General features: G+C 46.0%; 1 protein-coding gene across 1 annotated transcript in view; it reads right to left on the minus strand.

Annotated features, from left to right (window-relative positions):
• Positions 1-367: 367 nt before the first annotated feature.
• Positions 368-26,139, minus strand: part of CD101 (CD101 molecule) — a 39,431-nt gene continuing 13,659 nt past the window's right edge. Inside the window, exons 4-9 of the mRNA XM_047784912.1 lie at positions 21,957-22,343; positions 17,951-18,334; positions 16,831-17,235; positions 13,577-13,987; positions 8,668-9,063; positions 368-1,284 (exon numbers count right to left, since the gene is read on the minus strand). Of these exons, the coding sequence (XP_047640868.1) occupies positions 1,052-1,284; positions 8,668-9,063; positions 13,577-13,987; positions 16,831-17,235; positions 17,951-18,334; positions 21,957-22,343 (2,216 nt within the window). The 3' untranslated portion in view covers positions 368-1,051. The remainder of the gene's footprint in view (positions 1,285-8,667; positions 9,064-13,576; positions 13,988-16,830; positions 17,236-17,950; positions 18,335-21,956; positions 22,344-26,139) is intronic.

Raw genomic sequence — 26,139 nt, forward strand, 5'->3', positions numbered from 1 at the left:
ACAGGAGCCAGCTAGATCTCTGGTGGGGGAGGAACGGGACATGTGAGGCCTTGGGGAGCTGACCGGAGTGCTGTGGCAACATGTTTTCAAGACAGTTTTTCCTTGGCAAGGACTTAACGAGTCTTATGGAGAAAAGAAGAAGAAGAAAGAAAGAAACTCAGGCTACAAAATGCTTCACCACTTCATTCAAGAACCAATCTTGGGTGTTCCCGTCATGGTTCAGCAGTAATGAACCCAACTAGGATCCATGAGGAGGTAGGTTTGATCCCTGGCCTCGCTTCGTGGGTTAAGAATCTGGTGTCGCTGTGGCTGTCGTGTAGGCTGACAGCTGTAGCTCCCATTAGACCCCTAGCCTGGGAATGTCTATGTGTCTGGGGTATGGCCCTCAAAAAAAGACAAAAAATAAAAATAAAGAACCAATATTGATCAAGCACCTGCCATGCAGGGCTCGCTCTGGAGCGGCATTTAAAGATGGAATGGAGATGCGGTGGGAGAGAAAGGGAGGTTTTTGCCTCCAAGGGAGTCAGAGTCCAGCGGCGGGAGGCAGACTGGACGTCAGTGAAGGGCAGATTCCCAAGCGCTGACATCAGGGCCTTTCCTCCACCTCTTATCTAAGGCACAAGGTCCCCTAGAGCCAGTGTGGCCAGACCACCCGGGGTTCTCCTGGGAATCGGTGACCTAGGAGGAGGACAGAGGGCAGGCTCACCCTGGGCTCTGCCCTGAGAGCTCACTGAACCCCCAGTGGCTGTGCGAGGGGTTCCGTGAGATCTTATAGAGGGGGGAGATGTGACAGTGTAAACGGGGTGAGGTGCCAGCTCCTCGCTCCTTAGGGCGATGCAAGGGGTAGCTGAGGTGACAGGCGAAGAGACACAGAACAGGGCTTGGCACCACAAACGCGCTCCGGAAATGTTCCCTCTGAGCCCTGGGTCACTTGCCTCAGGCCACAGACTCCAAGAAGGACAGAGCCAGAGGGCGCTCACAGGCTGGTCAGTCCCGTTCCAGAGCCCGCATGCTTTCTGCTTTCCGTGGGGCTGCAGGCGTCTCTGGGGGTTTAACAGGCTTCATCCTCTGCCAGCCCGTGTGGGGTCCTGCCTCCAGCCCCTTTCAAGGGCACCCAGAGGGCCTTTTCTTTCTGTGCGTTTAGACGCAGAGCGGACACCTTCTTGGCCTTGCGGTACAAGCAGAGGAGGGAGAGGAGCAGAAGGAGGAGCATCAGGAAGGGGAGGATGAATAGGAAATAGAGGAAAGGGGCCGACGAGCAGATCCTGGAAGGCAATGTGGGCACTGCAACAAAAAGAAGGGACATAAAGAGAATAATTAGTCTCCAGCTTATTTGTACTCATCAATTATACACGCTTCTGGGATTTATTGTTACAGGCAAATATATGCAAAAATAACGGAGCCCAATAGCAGTGGGCCCCATAAATCACACGTGAGGGGCAAAGGAAAGGGCGCCGGGAGGAGCCCGCACCTGGCTGGCCTCTCCTAGCCTGACTCCACCTCGCCCAGCAATTTCCACCCACCCGAGGTTCGGATGACCTACTTAAAACTAACAGCCAGGAAGAAAAACAAAACAAAAAAGAAAACCTCTCCTTTAATCTTCTCTCCCCAGAAAAGATATCTATAATTCAACCCTCGTTCCCAACTCTGTTGCCAGTCCTGAATTTTTAACTGAGTTATTCCCTCTGCTGCTTCTGACACACACACACACACACACACACACACACACACACACACAGAGCAGCAGCAGCAGCATGTACATGGAAGAAGCAGCATCCCTTCCCGAATTTCCACATTGGTCTCGCCCCCCAACCCCCAACCCCCAACCCCCAACCCCGGGGAACCGACCCACTCAGTCCCTCCCCTGCTTCTCTCCCTGTTGCCTCTGGGTCCTGCTGGTCTCGTTCCCCAGCACACTGGCCTTCCTACCTTGCCTCAGGCACAGTTTTTTGCCTCTTTCTATCCTCTTCTCACACACGCCTTTGTTTAGACCTCTTTCACTCCCTTTTAAGCGTCTCTGTCATCACATTGACTTGCGGATGTCTGATGGTGTCCTTTGTTTCTATGGCCCCTGCAGTGCCCAGCACCTGTGCTTGACCAGTTTGCTGATCTGAATTAAACCCGATCGATGGACTGCAACACGATGGAGGGCAACGTCTGGGCTACTATAAAAAGCATGCTGAAGCCCTTGGCAGCTGCAATCCACAGGGAAGCGCTCTCCGCACACAGACAGGAGAGCACGCACTAGGGCTCCCGAGTGGTTCCTGGCCACTCAGCCGGGGAGGCAAAGGGGAAGGGGCCGCACACACCACAGGCTCCAGGAAGCAGTATCTGGAGTTATCAGTAGAAGGACAGGGATTTACGGCCTCTGGATGCTTTAAACGACATCAACTGCTAAATGTACTCTTCTGACTACATTTATTGAGGACAGGATATTTGGAAATCAGGGCGGTTCTGAAAAATCTGAGGCGAATAAGGAGCTGTGCTTTTATAGGAAAATTGTAATGACGTAAGCAGTTTCTTCTTCAGAGGTTCAGCTACAGGAGTCGTGGGATGACAGGAGGCTCAGACATGAAGGTAACAGGTTTGGAGGTCCATGTGCCAACCTCGTGTCGCCCGAATTCCGTTTCTGGCACTGCTGATGCCTTCTGCACCTTGCAGAACGTCAGTGTTGGAAGTCAAAGAATCTAAACCTGGGCCCTGCATTATCAACTCCTGGAGGAGAGGGCCTATGTCTTAGGCATCTTCTTCCTCTGTGCAGCACGTTGTTCATAGGTCATCCATGGAAACCAAAGAATGGATCAATTGCATGAGTGATTTGCACACACAGGAACCCAGAGGTGCTTGCCATCATGTTACCCAGAATAAAGACTGGCACTGAGCCTTGGGCTGGTGGCTCCGAACAGGGCTGGCAAAAGGAGCGACAGGGGTTTGTTGCCTGGATTTTCTCTGATCTCATTTAGATTCTCCACCCTAAGTTTGTTTTGGGCTTATTTTCTTTTCTTTGTATGGTTTTTGTTTTGAAAAAGTGGGCTAGATTTTTCATTCTTTCTCACGTCCTCTCCATATCCTACCTGACCCTACTCTCCAAGGCTCCACTCGACTCCAGTAGTTCTCCCAGGCCTTATCTGAATATGTTTGAAAGCTATGCTCAAGGAGGCTGGTGCTGTAGCGACCCGGTGGGTAAGAATTCTGGCCTTCCCTCACGCTGCTAATGTACAGAATAGGGATTCAGCACCTGCTGTGTCTCAAAGAGAGCTGGGTTCAAGTTCTGGCTCTTCCACTTACCATGACGGACTTTGGACAAGTTTCTCATCCTCTCTAATCGTTAGTTTCCTGTCCATCAAATACAGATAATAATTTCTAGAGTCGTGAAGAGATAATGCCTAATGAAGCATTAAACAGTGCCTAGCGCACATGCTGAGTTCCAGCAAAGAATAAATATCAGCTAGAATACCACTGAGAAGGTTAGGAAAACCACAGGCAACGTTTCCCCAGGAGACCAGGCAGAAAGCAGGGCTGGACCTGCTGATTCCTCAGCAGGGTGAAGGCTGGGCCGAGTTCTTCCAGAGCCCAAGTCTCTGCCTTAAATCTCTGATCTCTCTGCCTCGGGGCAAGGTGACATTCAGCTGAGAGTCGAATGATTACTTAGGAGGCTCTGGCTTCCTATCGCCATCACGGGAAGCAGAGAACTGGGAGGTAAGAGTCCGAGGCACCCACGGGTCCCCGTTGCTAGGGTGATGGAGAGAGGATGGGGAGATGGGGCCGGTACAGAGGAGGTGGGTTTTCTGCCACAAAGACTCTAACCTGTAGCGGGAAGGGACTGCCAGAGGGCATGACTACCTAAATGGGGAGGAGGCTGCTCCACTTAGAGCAATCTGCCATCAAAGGGTGACAAAGTGCGCCCTTCATGCGCGCGGTGCTGAACTGGCCCACAGCTAGAAACTGTCAGCTCCAGTGCTTCTGAATGACCTCTCCCGGGAGGGCAGTGTTTGCTCTGGATCCCACAGTCGCCATTCCCACCATCTGCCTCTCCCCCTATCTGGATTAGCATTAGGGACAATCAAAACCATTAAGGTCTGGCATTTTGAATCAATCCGAGGAAGTGCCCAGTGCTCAAAATACAAGGCTTGGAAGGCAGAGCCAAAACCGTAATGACAGCCCTTCATCACAAGGTTTAGTTTGTCACTTGCTTCCTCCCACAGCCAAACACATCACAAGGAGCACCCCCTTCTGATATTTCCATAGAAATACTGACTTTAGAAGAAGGTAGAGGATATTGGGGGGGGGGTACCAACTACCACCCCCTCCAACCCCCACCCACACTTGGGCAACTGACGGTGCCAGGTGTGGCCATGTGGGAGGGGTGGTTCCTGCCAAGAAATGAAAGCAGGGTTAGGGAACAAGTGCATCCCAGAATAAATGAACCCCTGGCACCACTGGTTTCAACTCCATTGAAGACGCACTTGTTCGTTCTTTCCTCAGGCATTTGCTGAGCAGCGTGCTATGCGCCAGGCCTTGTTGAGGCACCGGGGTGCGTCGACAAATGGCGTGTTCTCTCCAGAGATGTTAGTGTGATGGGGTCCATATCTCCTTCGAGGATCTACTTTCTAATTACATCCGTATCCAAATACAAGCGGGGAATTAGTAACAAAGACTGTATTACGACAACTAATTCCGCACCCTAACAGCTTTATAAACTTGCCTATTAATTAGTCACAGAGAATTCTCTAGAATGAGATTTGAAAAGACTCAAATAGCCAGGACCTCTGCTTTGGCTCAGTCATAGCTAAGGAAGCAAGAGAGCAAAGACGACGCAGGGTAAATTCTGCCAAGGAAATATCTCTCAACTTTTCTGCCTTCGCATGAGCCACATGCTTCACAGTCCTATGACGTAGCCCTAAACTAACCCAACCTGGGGTTGTCGAATAGAGGTGGCGGGAAACCCTTTGAGAAGTGAGAACTGAGAGCCTATTATATCTGACCTGGATTTTATCAAGACATAGAGCTGGCCCGTCTCGGGAGGGCAATTACACTGTGATTCAGTGACTATTTGAGCATGTTCCATGTGCCAGGCACTGTGCTGATGCTGAGAACAAGACACTCACCACTTTTGCCTGGTGATGGATGCTAGACAGGTATGAAGAGACTAAGTCACTGAGAAAGCAGCAGTTAAGTCGGTGGGGGAAGGATTAGTAGGTGTTGATCGGGGGCAGGTAACATGAAGGAGCCTTCCAATCAGGAGGTAAAAAGTTCATTCAAGATGTCAGTCACATCTTTCTCTTCTAATCTTCCTCTTCTTTCTCTCCACTGGCTCTTTTCCCTCTAGAAGGTAAACGTGCTCAAGTCCCTACCGTCTTCAAGCCAGAACAGAACAAAGCCAAGCTTCACTGCACCTCTTGCCATCTGTTCTTATCTTCCCTCTTTCCCCTTACATCAAAGCTCTCTAAAGCGTAACCTGGATTTGATGTGTCCACTCTCTCATTGCAGTCGAACTTTTCTCACTGCTTTCCTGTAATTGCCCTGTATTGTTAAACCCAAAGGATAGTTCCCCACTTTTACCTTAATTGGCCTCTTTGCACTAGTTGAGTCTGTTGGCTCTCTCGCCCTCTTGATGCTCTCCCGGCCTTTGGTTGCTATGATACCACCACACCCCGGTCCTCCTCCTATTTCTAGGCCACTCCTTCTGTGCTCCTTCTCAGGTTCCTCTTCCGCTGTCCCCTGATAAATGGCGGTGTATCTCAGGGGTCCATCCTTGGGCATCATTAGATGCTATAAGTTGATGACTTCTCATTTATAACTCTGGCAGAGATCCCATTCGGAAGTCCTGAAGCCTCTTGGATAGACATCCCTGGATAACTTACCAATACTCCGAACTCAATTCCAGCCCAACTTATTCAAAATTGAACTCATCTTCCCCTTCAGACCTTCCTTTTTTATTACCTCATTTAGTGAATGTCCCCACTACCCACCAACGCCAGAAACCTGCCATTCATCCTTGATTCTCTTCTTCTGTTCATTCACCCTCCACATACACCTAGTCAGTCTCCAAATCCTGAAGGCTACATCCAACACGGAATGCCTGTCTTTCTCTGAGCCCTTCTGGGCCCTGCCTTAATCCAGGCCTTCATCCTTCTCTCTCCTGGGTCCCTACAATCAATTTCAAATAGTTCTCCCTACTCTGTGCCTGCCTCCCTTTCAATTCATTTCAAACACTGCTCCCAGGGGGAGCTTACTAAAATGCAAATCTGATGTGGCACTCCTCCGCGTGAGCTCGTGCAGTGACACTGTCACTTCCACGATCAGGCTCACCTTCCCTTGCTCCGTGCACAAGACCCATTTGAGATCCACACGTCCTCCGTCTCACTAGCATCCTCTCCTGCCATCCCGCCACGGTTCCTCTGACCATCTTGCATAACCTTTTCTTTTCTTGAAGTATGTGTCTTCCTTTTTATGGGTCCCATGCCCTGGGCACCTTCCCAGATCACCCTTCATCCCAGCCCTGCCTCTGCCCCTTCCTCAGTATCCTGATAGCGTCTTTTATGACACGTATCACACTGGACTTTTTACCTCTTCCACCAGACTCTGAGCTCTGCGGGAACAGACACTGTAATACATTTTCTGTGTGTCCTTAGAACCTCATATAGTTATTTGTTGAACAAATTAAATGATTTTTTCACATAAATAGGTGTGTGTTTGTGTGTGTGTCTGTGTGTCTGTGTGTGTCTGTGTGTGTAGCATGTTTTGAAGCATGGGGGGAAGGACTTAACATTGGTTGAGCACTTACAATATTTCAGGAATTGTGCTAAATACGTTACATGCATTTGTATCATGACCCTCACTTTATGAGAAAGCCAAATCATCAAGGTGTGATTTCACAGCTCGGACGGAGATGATAGAGCTGCAATTTGAGCCTTGGCTTGTCCACTTCCAAACCGTGGTTTTTTTTCATCCTCCCACACTGTCTCCACAACTACCAGAAAGGAACAGCCAGGCAGAGGAAGCGAGATGCTAGATTACAAGGACTGGCTTGGGAACACTTAACTGCACTTATAACGAAAACCCTCTGGTGGTCGTGGCCCAGGCTTTCAAGCTCCTTCAGTTGTGAAGAATACAAAGACCATTTGGTTTTCAATGTTTTCTTTCCAGAGTCCACCTTTTTAAAACCTACACCTGTTTTATAAGAATTCCACAAAGATGAACAGTATATAAATATATGCTGTGAACAATCCCGTCTGTCTCGGAGGAGATATGCTTTTTAGTCACAGAATATATGCTTTTTACAGTTATTATCTATTTGTTCTATTACAATAACTGCTGAATCTACAGAGCCTAGGAATTCCAGTGGGGAATCATGTATGAAACATGCTCAGGGTGGGGACTTTCTATAATTGTTGAAATGGAAGAAAAGCTGATAGGAAGATAAATTTGGCCTGGACACTTGGGAGAAGAATTCTGCTGGAGAATAGACAGGGGAAGGGAATGACGGACCCCCAGCGGACAAGCTAGATCACTTTGACTTCCATGCTACAAGCCTCCCTGTGACTAAGATGTAATGGTCCCTACTCTGAGAAGATGTCACTTTTAGTAGCACCCTTTCCCTCCTACAGAGTGTCCCCAAAGCCACCTAGTGTGGTAGGGATGTTATATTTATTGATCCTTTTTTACTCTTCCTGGTTTGGGGCACCAAGACCACATCTGCCTCCCCAGGGACCTTTTGTCACCGTAAGTGTAACGGACCGCTCACCTCCTCACCTCCTCCTTCACCTCCACCCGGAGGAAGTGGCTCAGAGGATGAGCTGGCCATACTGTCTACCAGATCATTGATCACCTGGCGAGATTTACTGGTCTAGCTGGAGGAATTGTTGCTTAAATTATGTGCTTGGCACTGCACTGGCTGGAAGGAAGCCCTCTTCTCCGTCACAACCTCTTGTTCTGCATGCTTCCTGAAGCGGAGTGCTTGGCAGAATAAGGACGACCTTCGCACCCAGAGAAGGGTCCTCTTTTGCCCAATGGTTGAAAGTAGCCACCTTCCTTGCTAGAGCCTGTAAACAAGTTCTATGGGGCACACTTCTTCCCTTGATACCTTCCAAGGTGCATTGAGAGGTCCATCCAATGGCCATCATTATCAAAGACCCGGTAGTTCACTGAGCGCATGGATAAGAGGTCTGGCACGTCTTCACTGAGAAAGGCTTTCTCTGTTTGGTTGAGTTTTGACTCAGGGGGTGTTGAGATGGAGCTGAGTTGGGTACAACCAAATCCAATATAAAGCCACCCTGTTCCTAATCCTCATTCCCACCCCGACTGCGGATGAGCAGTCTGAGACTGGAGAATCAGCCAAGAGGTAAGGATGTCTGCCTCAAACATTATTTGGTTATTCAAAGGGATATGATGTGGATGGTTTTTTTGATGTAAGAGGGGAAGTGGGAGCAGAGGTCAGATGCCCCTGAAATTTAAATGTCTGCGGCAAAACCTCATGTAGACCTTGTCTGTCTAGATGAGATACTATCGAGAGAAATGGGGAAGTCATCTTTCTTTAGGGAATCCGTACATTGTTTTCAGCCTGAAAAAAGAGCAAAACATAGCTGAGCAGGAAAGCATGGGGGGTCGGGGTGGGGGGACAAAGACTCTCCTGACCATGAGCCATGGCAGACGAGGCCCAGTTACCTGAAGGCAGCACCGTGAGCACCATGCGCTGTGACTCATTCGAGGCTTGGTTGACCCACTTGCTGGGGTCGCCATGTAGCCGCCACTCTGCCACCCTGCACCAGTACGTCCCGGCATCCTCCATCTCCACCTGGTGAAGCTTCAGGACAAAGTCTGTAGGGGATGCGCGGGAGCAGTGCAGGCGCCCCCCCAGGCTCTCTTCCCCGTACTCCAGCAAGCCGTCGTGCTGCAGGTGCACCAGCATTTTGCTTCCAGAGTTTCCTCTCTCCCGGTACCACATCACAGAGAACAGGGAGGCTGGGCTGCCGACACTCTCCAGGCTGCAGTGGATGGCCACCTGGCTGTGCTCTGTAGCATTTTCTGTCTGGGACACTTGGGAGATGTGTATCTCACTTCCTAGGAAATAAAATGGCAGTAAGCTAGAGAGAAATCCAGACGTTAGAGTGGATGCTTCCTCTGAAAAATCTAGTTCTCCTTTTTAAAAATTTTTTTAAAATTGAAATATAGTTGATTTACAATGCTGTCTTCATTTTTGCTATTTAGCAATATAATTCACTCTTTTTGGGGGGGAGGCACATTTGTGGCACATGGAAGTTCCCAGGCGGAGGGCTGAATTGGAGCTGCAGCTGTCAGCCTACACCACAGCCACAGCAACACAGGATCCGAGCCACATCTGCAACCTCCACCACAGCTCACAGCAATGCTGCATCCCTGACCCACTGAGCGAGGCCAGGGATCAAACCCTCATCTTCATGGATACTAGTCGGATTCGTTTCCACTGTGCCACAATGAGAACTCCCACATTTTTTAAAATATTCTTTTCCATTATGGTTTATCACAGGATATTAAATGTAGTTCCCTGTGCTCTGCAATGGGATTTTGTTGGTTGTCCATCCTATATAGACTGGTTTGCATCTGCTAACCCCAAACTCCCAGTCCTTCCCTCCCTCACAGAAACCTCAAGTCAGTTCTCTCCATCTGTGAGTTCTCATTGAAGAGATGCCATCTGATCATCTTCGGCCATCAGGTCCTTCATCTTTAACACTTTTCCTTGACCCCTGTCCTCCTTCCATATTTTCCAGAACATTCTCTGCTGTGATTCAAACCAGCCACTTCCCTTCCTCAGCCTACCTCTTGCCTGCTGGACCTGCCACTGAAAACCACCCAGCTCCTGTGGGTGCACCACCCTGCTGTTCTTACTTCTCCCCGAGCCAGCTCTCCCGCTGCTACCCAGAAGGACCATTCAAAACCTCTAGCCCTTGGAGTTCCTGACGTGGCTCAGTGGTTAACGAATCCGACTAGGAACCATGAGGTTGCGGGTTCGATCCCTGGCCTTGCTCAGTGGGTTAAGAATCCGGCATTGCCGTGAGCTGTGGTGTAGGTTGCAGACATGGCTTGGATCCCACATTTCTGTGGCTCTGGCGTAGGCCGGTGGCTGCAGCTCTGATTTGACCCCTAGCCTGGGAACCTCCATACACCGTGGGAGCGGCCCTAGAAAAGGCAAAAAAAAAAAAAGAAAAAAGAAAAAGAAAAGAGAAAAAACTCCAGCCCTCCCCTCAAGTCGCATATTCCTCCACTACCCCTTTTCCTTAGCAAATCACCCTCCTCCCATACACCCGGATGTCACCTTGGTGTAGATGCAGGGAAAGAGGAGGTGATCTGAGAGTCTGAATGTGTTCACCCGTGTGTTAGAACGCCGTCAAGGAGACTCTTTACATGATCAGAATAAGTTTTAAAGAGATTGTGGCATTTACTTTTCAAACATGTTCCCCTGCTCACTAGCAGATGAGGACTTGGAGGGAAGGTTAGAGCAGTGACAATCAAGAAATTCTAGTATGCATTATACTTTCAACCCTACCACAAACATATCTATTAATCTGCTCTTAAAAAAACCACTTTGTCTGATCCTGGATTCTCTTTTCATTACCATCTTTACTCGCTCATTCCCTTCAGGGAGCAGCATGCAACATATTAGTTTGCAGGGTACTGTCTCTGCTTTCTTACCTCAAATTACTCCCTACTTTATTGCAATCAGCCCTCCAAAGCCCTCACTCTACTCTGGCCAAGGTCCCCAGTAAAGGCCCAATTCCCCAGCTCGAGAGACCTTCCGGTCTGTTTTGTCCTCTCTGCAGTTTCTGTCACCAAAATGCATTTTCTTCTGAAATCCTCTCTTCTTTGATTTCAGAGAAAACATCCCTCCTACAGTTCTGACTAGTCCTTCTCTGTGTCTTTCCCGGGGGCCTCTTCCTTAGTTCACTTCCTACACCAGGGCGCCCAGCCGGCTCCTCCCAGCCAGCCACACCCAGCCCACAAAAATGCTTTATTTGGCATCTTCAGTGTTTTAAAAGAATTTGAATGAGGTACTGATGTTCTCAAATTGTGCGATGCCACCAAAAGAGATTGAGCAGTTCTTTTTTCTTTGCCCACTTTTATTTCTTTAAATTGAAGTACAGCCGATTTACAATGTTGTGTTAATTTCTGATGTACAGCAAAGAGATTCAGTTATATATATATATGTAAAACTATATATGTATATACATATATATTGCATAAACACTTTTTTCTATTATAGGTTATTTTAAGATATTGAATATAGTTCCCTGTGCTGTAGAGTAGGTCCTGTTGATTATCTGTTTTCTGCACAGTAGTGTGTAGAGGTTAATCTCAAACTCTTAATTTTATCTCCCTGGCCTTTCCCCCTTGGTAACCATAAGTTTTTTTCTACAATATTTCTGGTTTGTAAATAAGCTCATTTACGTCATTTTTTAGGTTTCACATACGAGCAATATCAAATGATATTTGTCTTTCTCTGTCTGACTTCACTTCACTTAGTATGATAATTCCTAGGTCCATCCATGTTGCTGTGAATGGCATTATTTCATTCTTTTTTATGGCTGAGTAACATTTCAGTATGTGCGCGCACACACACACACGTATCTTCTTTATCCATTCCCCTGTCAGTGGATGCTTAGGTTGCTTCCATGTCTTGCCTACTGTAAACAGCGCTCCTATGAACACTGGGGTACATGTATCTTTTCAAATTAGTTTTCTCTGGATATATATGTGCCCAGGTGTGGGATTGTAGGCTCATACAGTAACTCGATTTTTACTTTTTTTAAGGACCCTCCATTCTTCATTGCGGCTGCACAAATTTACATTCTCATCAACAGTGTGGGAGGGTTCCCTTTTCTTCACACCCTCTCCAGCATTTGCTATTTGTAGACATTTTAATGATGGCCCCTCTGACCAGTGTCAAGTGGCACCTCATTGTAGTTTTGATTTGCATTTCTCTAATAACAGCAATGTGGAGCATCTTTTCATGTGCCTGTTGGCCATCTCCAAAGACATTTCTGTGGGGAGATCGTCTGTGGAGAGGCATTTCTTGACCCACTAAAAGAATGGAGGACGACACCAGGCCCCCATCTCTGAGTGAGAAGCATTGGCTTGAGCTACGAAGTGGGGGTACTTCTTAAAGGAGAGGCACACACGGTCAAGACGTGGCTTGGACAATTGGGAGAAAGGGCTGCCATCCACCCCTACAGCGACTGAAGTGTGCGTGGGTCTCATGGGACAGCCGAGAGGATAAACGCCATCCCGGTGATGGGGAACAGAGAGACGATCTGGGACTCGGAGAGCGTGAGGGAGCTCTGGGGCAGCCAAGCAGAAATGTGCGGCAGACAACGGGGTAGAAAGGCCAAAGGCGCGCAGGAGATGGGGCTACGCCAACAAACCGAGAGCCCTTTCATCGCAGGTGGTAGCTGAAACCAAGACGATGTGGAAGGAGTTCCGAAGGGAGCAGAGAGTCAGAGGGAAGGTGGGCTCAGGGGTCCCTGAGGAATCCCGCATGGAATGGGGTTAGGGGGGTGGGGAGAAGGGCCTAAAGAGCCTGGAGAAGGGGGGCCAGAGCTGCAGGAAGAGACCCTTTTACTCAGCTACCATTTTGCCCCTGCTGCTCCCAACCGACTGTGGGCTCCTTAAGGCTCTGGCTTATTTATCTCTGGATTCCAAGTTACCCAAACACGTAGCAACGTTCATTACATTTATTGTTTTTTTGGCTGCGCCTGCAGCATGAGGAAGTTCCTGGGCCAGGGATCAAACCCATGCCAGAGCAGTGACCCAACCCATAGCAGTGACAATGCCAGATTCTTAACCCGCTGTGCCACCAGGGAACTCCATCATCTTATTTTTTTGACGTTCCATTGCAAATAGAATTTTAAGCACCAAACTAGATTAGCATATTTCCGTTGTGCTGTTGGCTCTCGGCCAGTCCCCTGAACCTTAGCTGTGACATTCATTTAATTTTAATCAACATCGGAGGTGACCTAACTAAGGCTGACAGATCTAATCAACCCTGCCCACATTTAGACCGCGGCACTCCTAGACCAATGCAAATGGATGGAACTTCTATTACATTTTTAAAGATCTCCTACGGGGCTGGAGATGCCCTCAGTAAGCCATTCCAACAGTTAACTACTCTTATTTGCCTTATGTTTAGGCAGCCAAATGGTGAAAAGCAATTTCTCCACACATCCCTATAGAGTTGTACAGTTTCTGTTCACAGTGGGAGAAATATGCTTCGCATTACTCTTTCTCTGCCAAATTACAGTAGGGCCCCACTGGAATGACACAGCTTGTTATTATAGAGATCTGGAGATACGATGCCCTGGGTAGCTGCAGAGGCCAGGCTGCCAGGCTGAGAAGCAAACCAATCAAAGGGATCTTGTTCCCATCCCAGCTTCTCCGCTTCACCAGCATTGACCCTGCCTCCTCTGATGGGCGCTCTGGTCCTGTGGTCATTTTGTAGCTAAGCACTAGTCCTGTGACTCTATAATCACGCCATAGAACAGCTGCCCAGGAGAAGATGGCAATTCTACAGAAAGATGCGTGAGAATACATTTGCAAGCTTTACCTGTGGGCCTGAGTTTCAATTCCATTGGACCTGACGTCTTCTCTCCAAGCTTGTGCCAAGAGCCGTTTGCAGTCTGGAGCCATTCCTCCACAGTGCAGTAATAGAGGCCCTGATCTCCGTCTTCCACATCCAGAATGTGTAGCTGAAACAAGTCTTTGGAAGTTTTCCGGGCGTGGAATTTTTGTTTTCTACGTATGGTCTGAAATTCATCCCCGTATTTTACAACGTTGGTTCGGTCCATTTCCAGGATCCTCAGCCAGTGTGCATCCGTGGAGGTGGGAGAGAAGTACCAAATAACAGCCAACTGAAGGTACCCGGTGGACTGGGATAAGATGCTACATCCTATGTCAGTGTTGGAGTTGATAGAGATCTCGTGGACTTGACTGCTTGAATTCACCTTCAGCTTGCTCTCTAAATGAAAAGAACGGTAACAGTTACTTCTGTTGCTTGGCTAGAAAACAGAACTTTAAAGGAGAAGGGACATCAGAGGTCAGCTGGGGCAAGGCCTCCTACACACATCAGATACGTGAATTCCTTCTTCAGCAGCCCCACTAACAGCTGGTTCAGCCTCTCAACAACTCGCCAACTGACAAAGAACCCATTCCATCTTTGGAAGGCACGACCACTAGAAGTTCTTTCCGGTATCAAGTTGAATTTCATCTCTCCCCAACGTCTATCCACTGGTCCTAGTCCTACCCTTGCCCCAGAGGAATAAGATAGGGAGGTTGGGGTAGGGAGGATGTGTCCTGCAGCAAAGCCAATCCCTCCCACAGGGAAATGCTTCAGTATTTAGGCATAATCACCTTCTCTTCTACAGCTTTTCATAAATCAAGTCGGGAGAAAGTGGCCCGCTTAATGCTTTGTCTGTATATTCACAATCCAGAGTCCTGGATTCCCAGTTTGCCAAAGTCTAGTTGTATCTGCCTGCAAACATGGGTAAACAAGAGGAAGTCGTAGTGGGCTATGAAAATCGCATGTCTCTTTGTAGCCACTCGACTGTGGGAACATTGTATACATGTGGAGTCAACTATCCTTAAACCCCAGAGCTTTCTGCTTTGTCAGAAAGATGAAGGGTAAAATCTGGCTTCCAAATCTTACTCTAACTTCCTGCCGACGTCATTGATTCGAGTTTTCTAGCTTCTTGATACTGACAGGAAGTCCCTTTACTCTTCCTTCAACAAATATTTATTGAGCACCTATTATACTACGTGCCAGACTATTCCAGGCTCTGCGGACACCTCCCCTCAGTGGGTTTACAGTCTAGAGCAAGAGACTAGCACTGGGACAGAGGCTTAGAGATTATAGGATTGTGTCACCCAGGTGGGACAGAGGTATGCAGAGGTGGCAATCAGAGCACACAAAAGGACCATCTAACCCAAATATGGAGATGAGAGGAGGCTTCCTGGAGGAGATACCTCTAAGCTAAGCCTTAAGGGTTAGAAGGAGTTAATCAGATGGAAGAGTTAAGGAATACCACACAAAAGAAGCAATTTGAACACAAAGCAGATCACAGAGCATTTGGGGAACTGCAAGTAATTCTCTGTGACTGGAGTTCAAATTCAAGATGGAAAGTGGAAGGAGAGGATGCTGGAAAGTCACAAATGTACCAGATAATAAAGGACCTTGCCCACCATGTTGTGGGAGTTTGGCCATGATGTGAATGTGGCAGAGTTGTGGTGACTCGGGCTTCTTGCCTGGATCACGGGTGGATGGTGGGGACACAGGGAACAATGTAAGAGGAATAGTTTTGGAGGGAGGATAATGGCGTACTTATGTTTGGACATATTGAGTGTAGACATGTCTTGGAGGCAACTGCATAGTCTGGATATCAGAAGAGAAGTCTTTCAGGATCATGATTTTGGGAGTTGTCAGCATATAGCCTGAATCCCTGGGTAGGAATAAGCCCACTTTGGGAGACTGTGTAGCATGAGAAGAGAGTAAGCTGAGGATGAAACCCAAGGGATGAAACAATGGAGGAGAATACTGCAAAAGAGAATGAGAAAGAGCAGACAGGTACTGAAGGAAACCAGGAAATCTTGTGTCATGAGACCAAGTTAAAAAAAGTTTCAAGAAGAAAGTTTTGGACCAACAATTTGAAATATGACAGAAAAGACGGGTAAATTAAGTCATGAGTTAATCAAGGAGATCAATACGATCACCAGAAATACTGATGAGCAGCTGAGAGAATGACAACCACCATGTCTGAGCATCTGCTTGATGGGTCAGGCATGGTACCAGAAACATGTCACCACCTTTAAACTGCACATTGGCCATTGATACACGGGGTCTCTAGGCTTGGATAGATGCAGTGCCTGGTCCAAAGTGATGCTGCTATCTAGTGCTCATCAGATCTAAGTGACGTCAAAGGTTCATGACCATTCCGTTCTAAGAGAATGGAAGTCCTGAAAGAGGTACGTGGCACAGCAGAATTTTCAAAGGTTGCATCTTATTTTCATTTCTATGCTCTATTAGCAATTGAGGAGGTAAATTATAGTGAATACAATCATAACTTCTCTAACGCATACACTAACACATCGAAATAAGTGGATAAATGTATTCTAATGGAATTTACATTATCCAGTAGGGGAGATATTCTAAACATGTCATGACTGGTCAGGCACGGGCAGTGATCAAATTAAAGAATCCCTCACCACTAGAGCTTGTCTTCGAGGTCCCCTGCTGTGCCATGGGGTGCCCTCTAGTTGCTGAGTGATGGGGACTTAGGAGAAAGGGGGGAGGGGAGCAGTTACTATTAGTCAGTGTGGAAGGATTTCAATGTTTTACCAACCAGTATGGCCATATGTATATATTAACTTGACGTTAACCTGGATGTCACTTTGTATGTGTGTGTGTGTGTGTTTTTGTTTCTGGTTGCCTTTTTAAAATTATTATTGAAGTAGAGGTGATTGACAATGTTTCAGGTATACAGCAAAGTGATTCAGTATGCTTTTTCAGATTTTTTCATTTTGGGTTATTATAAGATATTGACTATAGTTCCTTGTGCTATAAGTAGGTCTTTGCTTTTTATCTATTTTATATATAGTATTGTGTATCTGTTAATCCCAAACTCCTAATTTATCCCTCCCTCCTTTTCTGGATATCACTTATATATGGGGTTTACGTCTTCAGTACAAACATGGGGAAAAGGTATTTTTATGCTTTCATTCTGTAACTTACCCCCAATGGGAGGAATGTGGGTTTTTTGTCCCCCCCCCCTTTTTTTTTAAGCAGGATTAATTTCAAGTGGTATTTACCTGGTAAAGTGATGGCTATCCTTAGCGGATGAGAGGTGGCAGAAGCCCTCACAGGACTGTTTGTGTCTAAGAAACGTCTGTCATAAACTTCAACTTTACACTGATAAACTCCGGCTTCTTCCTCAGTGGCCTCATGGACTAGGAGTTGAGAATGAAACAAAGACTGTGAAACTTTTGTCTTCTTTTGGAACTGCGGTAGGAAGTCCCCCCATTCAATGGTGCCGTTATGGGTGATTCGAACAAGCAGATCAAAGGCTGAAGACCTAGCTGGCCGGAACTGCCACGTCACGGTGAGTGGAACCTTGAGGTCAGAGTAGCCCGCGCTCACTATGCAGGACAGGTCGAAGGTGCTGGTTAATTTCACTTGTGGTTGACGGCTCATCAGACTAACTTGTAAACTTGACTCTGTGGGCAGAAATGTAAAACCCAATGTCTAATACGTTCATCAAACTGAAGTATAGTGCTTCTGTGTTTTCCCAGTCATTGCCTCTTGACATCGAACCACGCGTTTGTACATTGGGAGTATCAAATATTTGGGGGGAAGAAGTTGATTCACAGTACAATCTGTCCTGAAGCCTGACCTCAATTTTCTAAAGCTGACCCTCTTCTGAGAGTGTTCTCAGCAGCGACAACAATCAGGCAGTGTTTCCCCAGTCTGCTGCTTAGACAGCTGCTACGGCGTGGGTGGAGCGCTCCCCCCCCCCCCCGCCCCGCTGCCTGGCCTCCTCCTCTTACCCCCACTCATGGGTGCAGTGTCACTCTTTTGCACATGTTACAAGAGATTCCGCAGTCCCAGGGCTGCAGCTGTCAGAAGCCTGAACATACAAGGCTCTGCTCCATTTGGCCTATCTCTCTTCACTACGTCTACTCCGCTTCCTAGGATTCTGTTTTTAGCTTTGAGTAACCATGTACAAGTGGCGTGATCTTTATAAAAATGAAAGATCCCTTCAGAGATCAGTCGACAGACATGGTAGCCAGAGATTAGGCTCTGGGTCCTGGGACACACGTACCACAACGTGGGGCTTCAGGATGACACACAAGTTCCACTGCACCGCGTTCCACTGCAAAAGGAAGCTATGAATCAGACGCACATTCAGAAAAGGATTTCTCTGACACTTACTCAGAGGTTTTACGGTGACTGACACCTGCTGGGTCCAACTAAGATCTCTGGCCTGGGGCCGGGGCCTCTCAGACACTCTGCACTCATATGCGCCACTGTCCCTGATGGTGGCGGAGGTGATCTCCAGCTGAAAGGTGGCCCAGTCCATTTTCTCCAGCCTCACGTTGCTGTGCATCTCGAGGTCCGCAAAGGAGGTGCCCAGCTGAACAGTGCCATCCTGCTCCATGCCAGCCACAAACTCCAGCTGTGTCTGGCCCTGTGGGGCGTGCCACCAGGTCACAGACAGGAGACTTTCCGCTCCATCTACCTTGCAGAGAAGGGTTAACGCCTCCCCTTCCCACACGGCTGGCTGCTGGTCCTTGGTAGACACAACCACATGTCTTGCTGGGGATTACAGATTTTAGAAGAAAAAATTATTTCATGTAAATGAACATTTTTCTAAAGCACAGGGAAATCTCATTAATTAGGATGTGACTAATTTGTGACAAGCCCTGTATCATCCCCAGAAAAAAAGCGGTAATAAACACTGCCATAGTGGAAGTAGCAGAATGAATACTAGCAGAACCTATTTACACTTAAACAATTTATAATTTGCCCTTATTCTGAGTGATCTGTTCCCGAGGAACATCTAGTTGGGAAAACATCTGGTAATATTTCCTTAAATGAATTAGGGTTGGTGTATGAGGCTGAAAGCCATGAAACTGTGTTTATTGAAATCTTTAATTTTTTGAGATTCAGACTTTCACAGTTCAAAATGACCTTCCCCTCCTTACTTATACTCCCTAATTAGTATGTTTTCTGAACACTGAAGGAGCATTGTTCATTAGATTTCTGTTCCAAATATTGCCATTAACAGACAATTACTTGGGGGGAAAATTATGTATATTTATATATAAATGTAAATACATATGTTTTCCCCCCAGGTAATTTTATACACACACATTTCGCTTTTTCAGGTCATATATTCATTCATATATGTTATTGCTGGAAGGAGCGATCCCTCCTGTATCTGAATTATACTGTGAAGCAACACAAACATAAACCTGGCTCCTAAATGGGAATTTCGAGATGTGTAGAAATCAGAGTTCCTGTGGTGGCTCAGTGGGAATGAATCTGACTAGGATCCATGAAGATGTGGGTTTGATCCCTGGCCTTGATCAGTGGGTCAGGGATCCGGCATTGCCGTGAGCTGTGGTGTAAGTCGCAGGTGCAGCTTGGATCTCAAGTTGCTATGGCTGCGGCTGTGGCTGTGGCTGGCAGCTGTAGCTCCAATTTGACCCCTAGCCTGGGAACCTCCATACAGTGCAGGTGCAGCCTTAAAAAGCAAAACAAAACAAAACAAAACAAAAAAAGATGTGTAGAAATGCAGACATTTCTTCAACAGATACTTCCTGTGCAAGGGCTTGTGCCGGGTGCTTCAGGGGCAATGTAAAGATCCCTCAGGTGCTCATGTATCCTAGGCAGCACAGCCTCATGTTTAAGGCCAAGGTCCCTGGAGTCCAAATCATCCTGCAACACGGTGGACCTCTCTGAGTCCCAGTTTCCTTTCCTGTAAACATGAGGGTAATAGCAGCACTTCCCTTATGCATTGTGACAGGACCAAATGAATGGCACATTACAAAGGGCTTACCCTGGTTGGCAAGGGGAAGGACCCAGCAAAAGTAAGCTGTTAGCATCAGTGTGTAACTATAGGCCCTTGGGGAAAGCAGAGGAGTTCAAAGCCAGAAAAGGAAAACCAAACAGAACTGGCAGTAGAAATCTAAGTAGGATCTAAACGAATTTGCAAATTGGTCTTCCCTGCTGAGCAAGGAGTTCAGTCTTCAACTGCTTTATGTATAAATGTATATGTTACAAAGGCAGAATGAAGGTTAATGTCCACAAATGGGTTAATATAGGTTAATAACATATATAACATATAATATACAACACACAGATACGATATTACATATACACGTACTATATAACATACACGACTTATTACATATACACACAAGATACATAATATATATTACACAAATAATATGCTTCCAAATTATGGGCTTAGAGGCATAATTATACTTAATTTTTTCCAAGTTAAACATAGACGTATAACTGAAGTTTAGAAATTAGAGGGGAAATTATTACTCATAATCTCACTGCTCAAATATAGCCACTATGACTAGTTTCAACCCACTTCAGGTTTTTCTAAAAAAATGAGCTTTCCTTCGTTCGCTGTGGTCCTTACTGCCTCCTGGTTAAGAAGTAATAAACTTCCCAAGAAAGGGGGAGACACACATTCCGCCTGGCAGGGAGGATCCTCTTCTGTTTCAAACGGTCACAGGATCACAAAACTCTGCTCATATTTGACGTAATGGTTTGAGTTTCCAAACCCAGTGCTCCACAGGATCCTTAATAAGTCTGCTAATAACTTTTTCTCTTTCTTATTAGGCCCCTTTCATATTAGGCCCCACTGCGACTCCAGCCTGCAGAAAGGATTCTTTTTAGCTTGGGACGACCACCCTCCTTGATAGGCTGGCGATCTGTGTGCCAGAAGCTCATCTTCAGGACCGTGGGGCACAACGTCCTGTGTCCCACGCGTAGTGAAAAGTTTACAGATCTGCTCCAGTGGAGCCTGAGATACACAAAGCCAAGATTTAGCTCTCTGTAAATATGTAAACACGCCTACATGGTTTTTTTGGTTTTTTTTTTTTTTTTTTTTTCTGAATCCCAGAAAGTCAGACCAAATGTTTAGTGTGAAAACTAACACCAACACACTTCCTGGCTTGCCGCTCTAGGCTAGAGCTCTGCATCTTCACTCCTAGCAAACAGGTGACAGAGAAGAGCCCGGACAAGGAGATGTGTCTGTCCGTGGCGATGCCTCCCATGGGCAGGTACAACAAGGGGAACTTCATTTGGGGTCCATTTTTGGCTTTGATTTTGGTTTTTGCTTCTGGGCAATGCAGCTTTCTAGATTTTGAGTTTGATACCCACTTCAGGGGATCCTAATATCACTTGTGGATTTATCCTTTTCCTCGCCACACAAAAAGCATTGATTATTCAAGCATGTTTAAGATCACCCAGCCTTCAGAAACCCAACAAGGGCTGAGCGGCTTTCCCGTTTCCTGCTTATAGCTACTCAGACGCATTTGGACAGATGTCTCACCACATCACGGCAACACGCAGGCAACAGGGTCTACCCACTAACGTGCACTATTCTTCCTCTGAGTCACGCTTCGATGCAGAATTAAGACTTGGTATCATTCACTGTCTCAAGTTAAGATAATAGAGAATTGAAGAAAGACACCTGAAAGATGCCGGGAGAATAGGAGCAATGTGGGTGTTTATTTCCCATGAAGGAGGCAGGTATATTCTATCCTCTTAACCTCCTCAATATACACACATACCAGGAGACAGAGGGCTTCATTGATACAGGTGTCCTCTGCTTAAAGAAATCCAAAGGTCAAAAACGGATACAACAGCAAATAGAATCAAAGAAACTAGGACAGCAAGAAGGGACTTGAGGACAGTCTAAATAGATGTCATTATCTTCCAGTTGAGGAAGCTGAGACTTAGAGAGGTGAAGGACATAGTGTGTTTGGGGTCATGGCCCATTGAATGGCTCAGGAATAGGACTCAGGTCTTCAGCAGCTGGTTTGGGTGTTTTCCTTTTTTTTTTTTTTTTTTTTTTCATTTCTGGCTGCCCTGCAGCATATGGAGCTCCAGGGCAAGGCATCAGATCCAAGCCACAGTTGTGACCTAAGCTGCAGCTGTGGCAATGCTGGATCTATAATTCACTGTGCTGGGCCTGGGATCAAACCCACATCCCAGAGCTCCCAAGACACTGCCCATCCCGTTGTGCCACGATGGGGGCTCCACTGGGTGCTGTCCTTTACTCCATTTCACCTCAGAGTGAACTGACTGACACTCGACTTCAGAAGACCTCCGCTGTGTCCATGAAGACATCCTGTTCACACACGGAAGGGCCTCGAAAGGCAGCCCAACCACGACTGGTCCCCACTTCACGTACCTGCTGACTTCCTCAGGCGCACATAGCTGTCTGGGGACTGTCTTCTCTGAAGCACCTGCCAGGAACCCATCTGAGCTCTTGTCACCTCTGCCACGGCACATCTGTAGGCACCCTCATCCTCTGGGCCTGCAGAGAAGATCTTGAGCGAGAAAGCCTTGGGGCTTAACTTTGAAACCTGGAGCTGCCCTTGACTTGCTCTTTCTTGGTAGTCGTTCTTCAGACTCAGAACTCCACCCGCATCAATGTGGGCCACTTCGACATCATTGAAGAACCAAGCTCCCTGAAACTGTGCGTCCTGGCCACCGCCCATGACCAGGCAAACCCGTTCTAAGGGCTTTCCTTCGGGAATCGTGCTCTCAGCCGTAATGTTGACTTGAAAATCTCTCACTAGGAAACAAAAGCAAGGCAGATATTTAGAGAGGCCATTGCAGCTGCCCTTTCAGTCCCGGAGAGAGATAATACCTCCTGTTGGGATAGTATAGGGATTGCATTTCAGGTGGCAGTTCAGTTCTGAGGAGTAGGTAAGCCAAAGACATGCCTAGAATCAAACAATGCCCTTGACTATTTTTTAAATTACCTAGAAATAACAACATACGTGACTTTCTGAAGTGACCTTGTTAAGCAAGATGTATGCGTAGGTGTATAAAGTACACAGTAATGGCTCTTCTAAAATAAAATATTTTATACTATGTTGAATGGATGTAAATTGTGATTTCTTGCTCCCTTTTTTGGCTGAGATATTTCGTGGAATTTTCCTGAGTTAAAAGCATATGTGGTTTATGGCAAGTCCGCAGATGACATCATACTGAACAGTGACGAGCTGAGAGCTTTTCTTTTGAGATCAAAAACAAGACAAGGATGTCCACTCTCACCACTTCTATCCAACACCATATTGGAAGTCGTAGCCGCAGCAATTAGACAGCAAAAGAAATAAGAGGCATCCAACTTGGGGGGGGGGGGAAGAAGTAAAATTGTCATTGTTTGCAGATGATATGATCTTATAGAAACCCCAAAAGGCTCCACCAAAAAACTGTTAAAACAAACAACTTCAATAAAATTGCAGGATACAAAATCAATATACAAGAAGAATCAGTTGTATCTCCATACACTAACAATGAACTATCAGAAAAAGAAATTAAAAAACAATCCTATTTACAATAGCATCAAAAAGAAGAAAACACTTAGGCATAAATTTAACCAAGGAGATGAATGATATTTACAATGAAAATTATAAAACATTGAAGAAAGAAATTGAAGATGAAACAAATAAATGAAAAGATATCCCAGGTTCATGGGCTGGAAGAATTAATATTCTTAAAATGCCCATACCACCCAAAACAATCAACAGAGTCATTGCAATCCCTATCAAAATTCTAATGGCAGTTTAAAATAAAAGTAGGCAAAAACTCCAAAAATTCACATGGAGCCACAAAAGACTCTGAATAGCCAAAGCAATTTTGAGCAAGAGCTGCTGATGTCACATTGCCTGATTTCAAAGTATATTACAAAGCTACAGTAATCAAAAGAACATGTTAAAAAAAAAAAAAAAAGGAGTTCCTGTTGTGGTACAGAGGAAACAAATCTGACTAGGAACCATGAGGTTGTGGGTTCGATCCCTGGCCTCACCCAGTGGGTTAAGGATCTGGTGTTTCTGTGAGCTGTGGTGTACGTTGCAGACGAGGCTCAGATCTGGCGTTGTTGTGGCTCTGGCATAGGCTGGCAGCTGTAGCTCCGATTAGACCCCTAGCCTGGGAACCTCCATATGCCAGAGGTGAGACCTTAAAGAGACAAAAGACAAAAAAAAAAAAAAAGGAACATGTACTGGCATAAAAACAGACATGTACACCAATGAAACAGAGGAGAGAGCCCCAAAATTAAAAAAACAAAAAAAATGGAGATATCAAGCCTCAAAAAGCCATGGAAGAACCTTAAATGCATATTACGAAGTGAAGGAAGTCAATCTTTGTAGCCTACATACTCTATGATTCCAACTATATGACATTCTGGGGACAGCAAAACAATGGAAACAGTAAGAAGACAAGTGGTTGCCAAGGATTAGCAGGGAGGAAGGGATAAATCGGTGGAACATGGTAGGTTCTTTCAGCAGTGAAATTACCCTATATGATCCTATAATGTTATATTCATGTCACCACACATTTATTAGGACTCATAGAATGTACAACACCAAAAGTGTACCCCTTATGTAAACTGTGGGCTTTGGGTGATTATGATATGTCCGTGTAGGTTATTGAATTGTAACAAATGTACTACTCTGGTGGGGGATTGATAATAGGGGAGACTCTGTATGTGTTGGTGGGGGCAGGGGTGAGAGTGTGGGTGGGGCAGAGGAATATAAGAACTTTCTATATTTTCAGCTCAGTTTTGGTTTTTAATAAACTGAATACGCTTTTTAAATAAGCTGAATATCCGCACAGAAGAATGAAGTTGGACACTTATACCACAATAAAAAAATAAACTCAAAATTGGTTAAATATTTAAACATAAGCCTTAAACTGTAGGACTAATAAAAGAAAATAGAGGGAAAACCTTCTTGACATAAGTTTGGGCAATGATTTTTCCAGATAAGCACAAACAACAAAAGCAAAAATGGCAGGTGGGACTGCATCAAACTAAAAAGATTCTGCACAGCCAAAGAAACACTCAAGAGAGTGAAGAGACAACCTACGAAATGGGAGAAAGTATTTGCAAACTATGTGTTTGAAAAGGGGTTGCTATCCAAGATATGTAAGAAACCCATGCAAATCAAGAGCAAAAACCCCAAATATCTTGATTTAAAGGTGGGCAAAGGATCTGAATAGACTTTTTTTTTTTTGCCTTTTCTAGGGCCGCACCCACGGCATATGGAGGTTCCCAGGCTAGAGGTCCAATTGGAGCTGTAGCCACCGGCCTACGCCAGAGCCACAGAAATGCAGGATCTGAGCCGCATCTATAACCTACATCACAGCTCAGGCAATGCTGGATCCTTAACCCACTGAGCAGGGCCAGGGATCGAACCTGCAACCTCATGGTTCCTAGTGGGATTCGTTAACCACTGAGCCACGAGGGGAACTCCCTGAATAGACATTTCTCAAAAGAAGATATACAAATGGCTAAAAATATAAAAAATGATGCTCACCATGAATCAGCAGGGAAATGCAAACTGAAGCAACAAGATAGCACCTCACATCTGTTAGAATGGCTATTTTCAAAAAGACAAAAGATAGCAAATATTGGAGATGTACACTTTCGGTGGGTATAAGTTGGTATGGCCATTATAGATAATAGTATGGAAGTTCCTCAGAAAACTAAAAGTAGAACTACCTTATAACCCAGTAATCTCACTTCTGGGTACACATTCAGAGGACATGAAATCAGTATCTCAGAGAGATCGCTGCACTCCTGTGTTCAATATTTATGAGAGTCAAGATACAGAAACAATCTGTGTCCATCAATGGATGAATGGATGAAGAAAATGTGGTATATGTACACAATAGAATATTATGCAGCCATGAGAAAAAAAGGAAATCTTGCCATTTTTTGAAAACGTAGCTCAACTTGGAGGACATTATTATGCTAAGTGAAATAAGCCAGACGCAGAAAGACAAATACTGTAGAATCTAAAAATGTTGAACATACAGAAGCAGAGAGTAGGATGGTGGCGGACAGGGGCTGGCAGGGTGGGGAAAAGGGAGAGATATTTGTCACAGGGTGTAGTTTCTGTTATGCAGGATAAATAAGTTCTGGAGACCTAACGCACAGCATGGTGACTACAGCTAATAATACTGTGTGTCCTGGGCATCTATCCAGAGAAAGCCATGACTCGAAAAGATACATGTACTCCAGGGTTCATTGCAGAAATATATATACTAGCCAAGACATGGAAGCACCCTAAATGTCCATCAACAGAGGCGTGGATAAAGAAGATGTGGTACATATACACAATGGAGTATTACTCAGCCATTAAAAGGAAAGAAATAAAGGCATTTGCAGCGACCTAGATGGATGAACCTAGAAATTATCATGCTAAGTGAAGTTAGTCAGACAGTGAGACGCCAACGTCATATGCTGTCACTTACATGTGGAAGCTAAAAAAATGACACAATGAACTTCTTTGCAGAGCAGATACTGACTCACAGACTTTGAAAAACTTAGGGTTTCCAAAGGAGACAGGTTGGGGGGTGGG

Source organism: Phacochoerus africanus, chromosome 6 (genome assembly GCF_016906955.1).
Source record: "Phacochoerus africanus isolate WHEZ1 chromosome 6, ROS_Pafr_v1, whole genome shotgun sequence".
Classification (NCBI taxonomy): domain Eukaryota; kingdom Metazoa; phylum Chordata; class Mammalia; order Artiodactyla; family Suidae; genus Phacochoerus; species Phacochoerus africanus.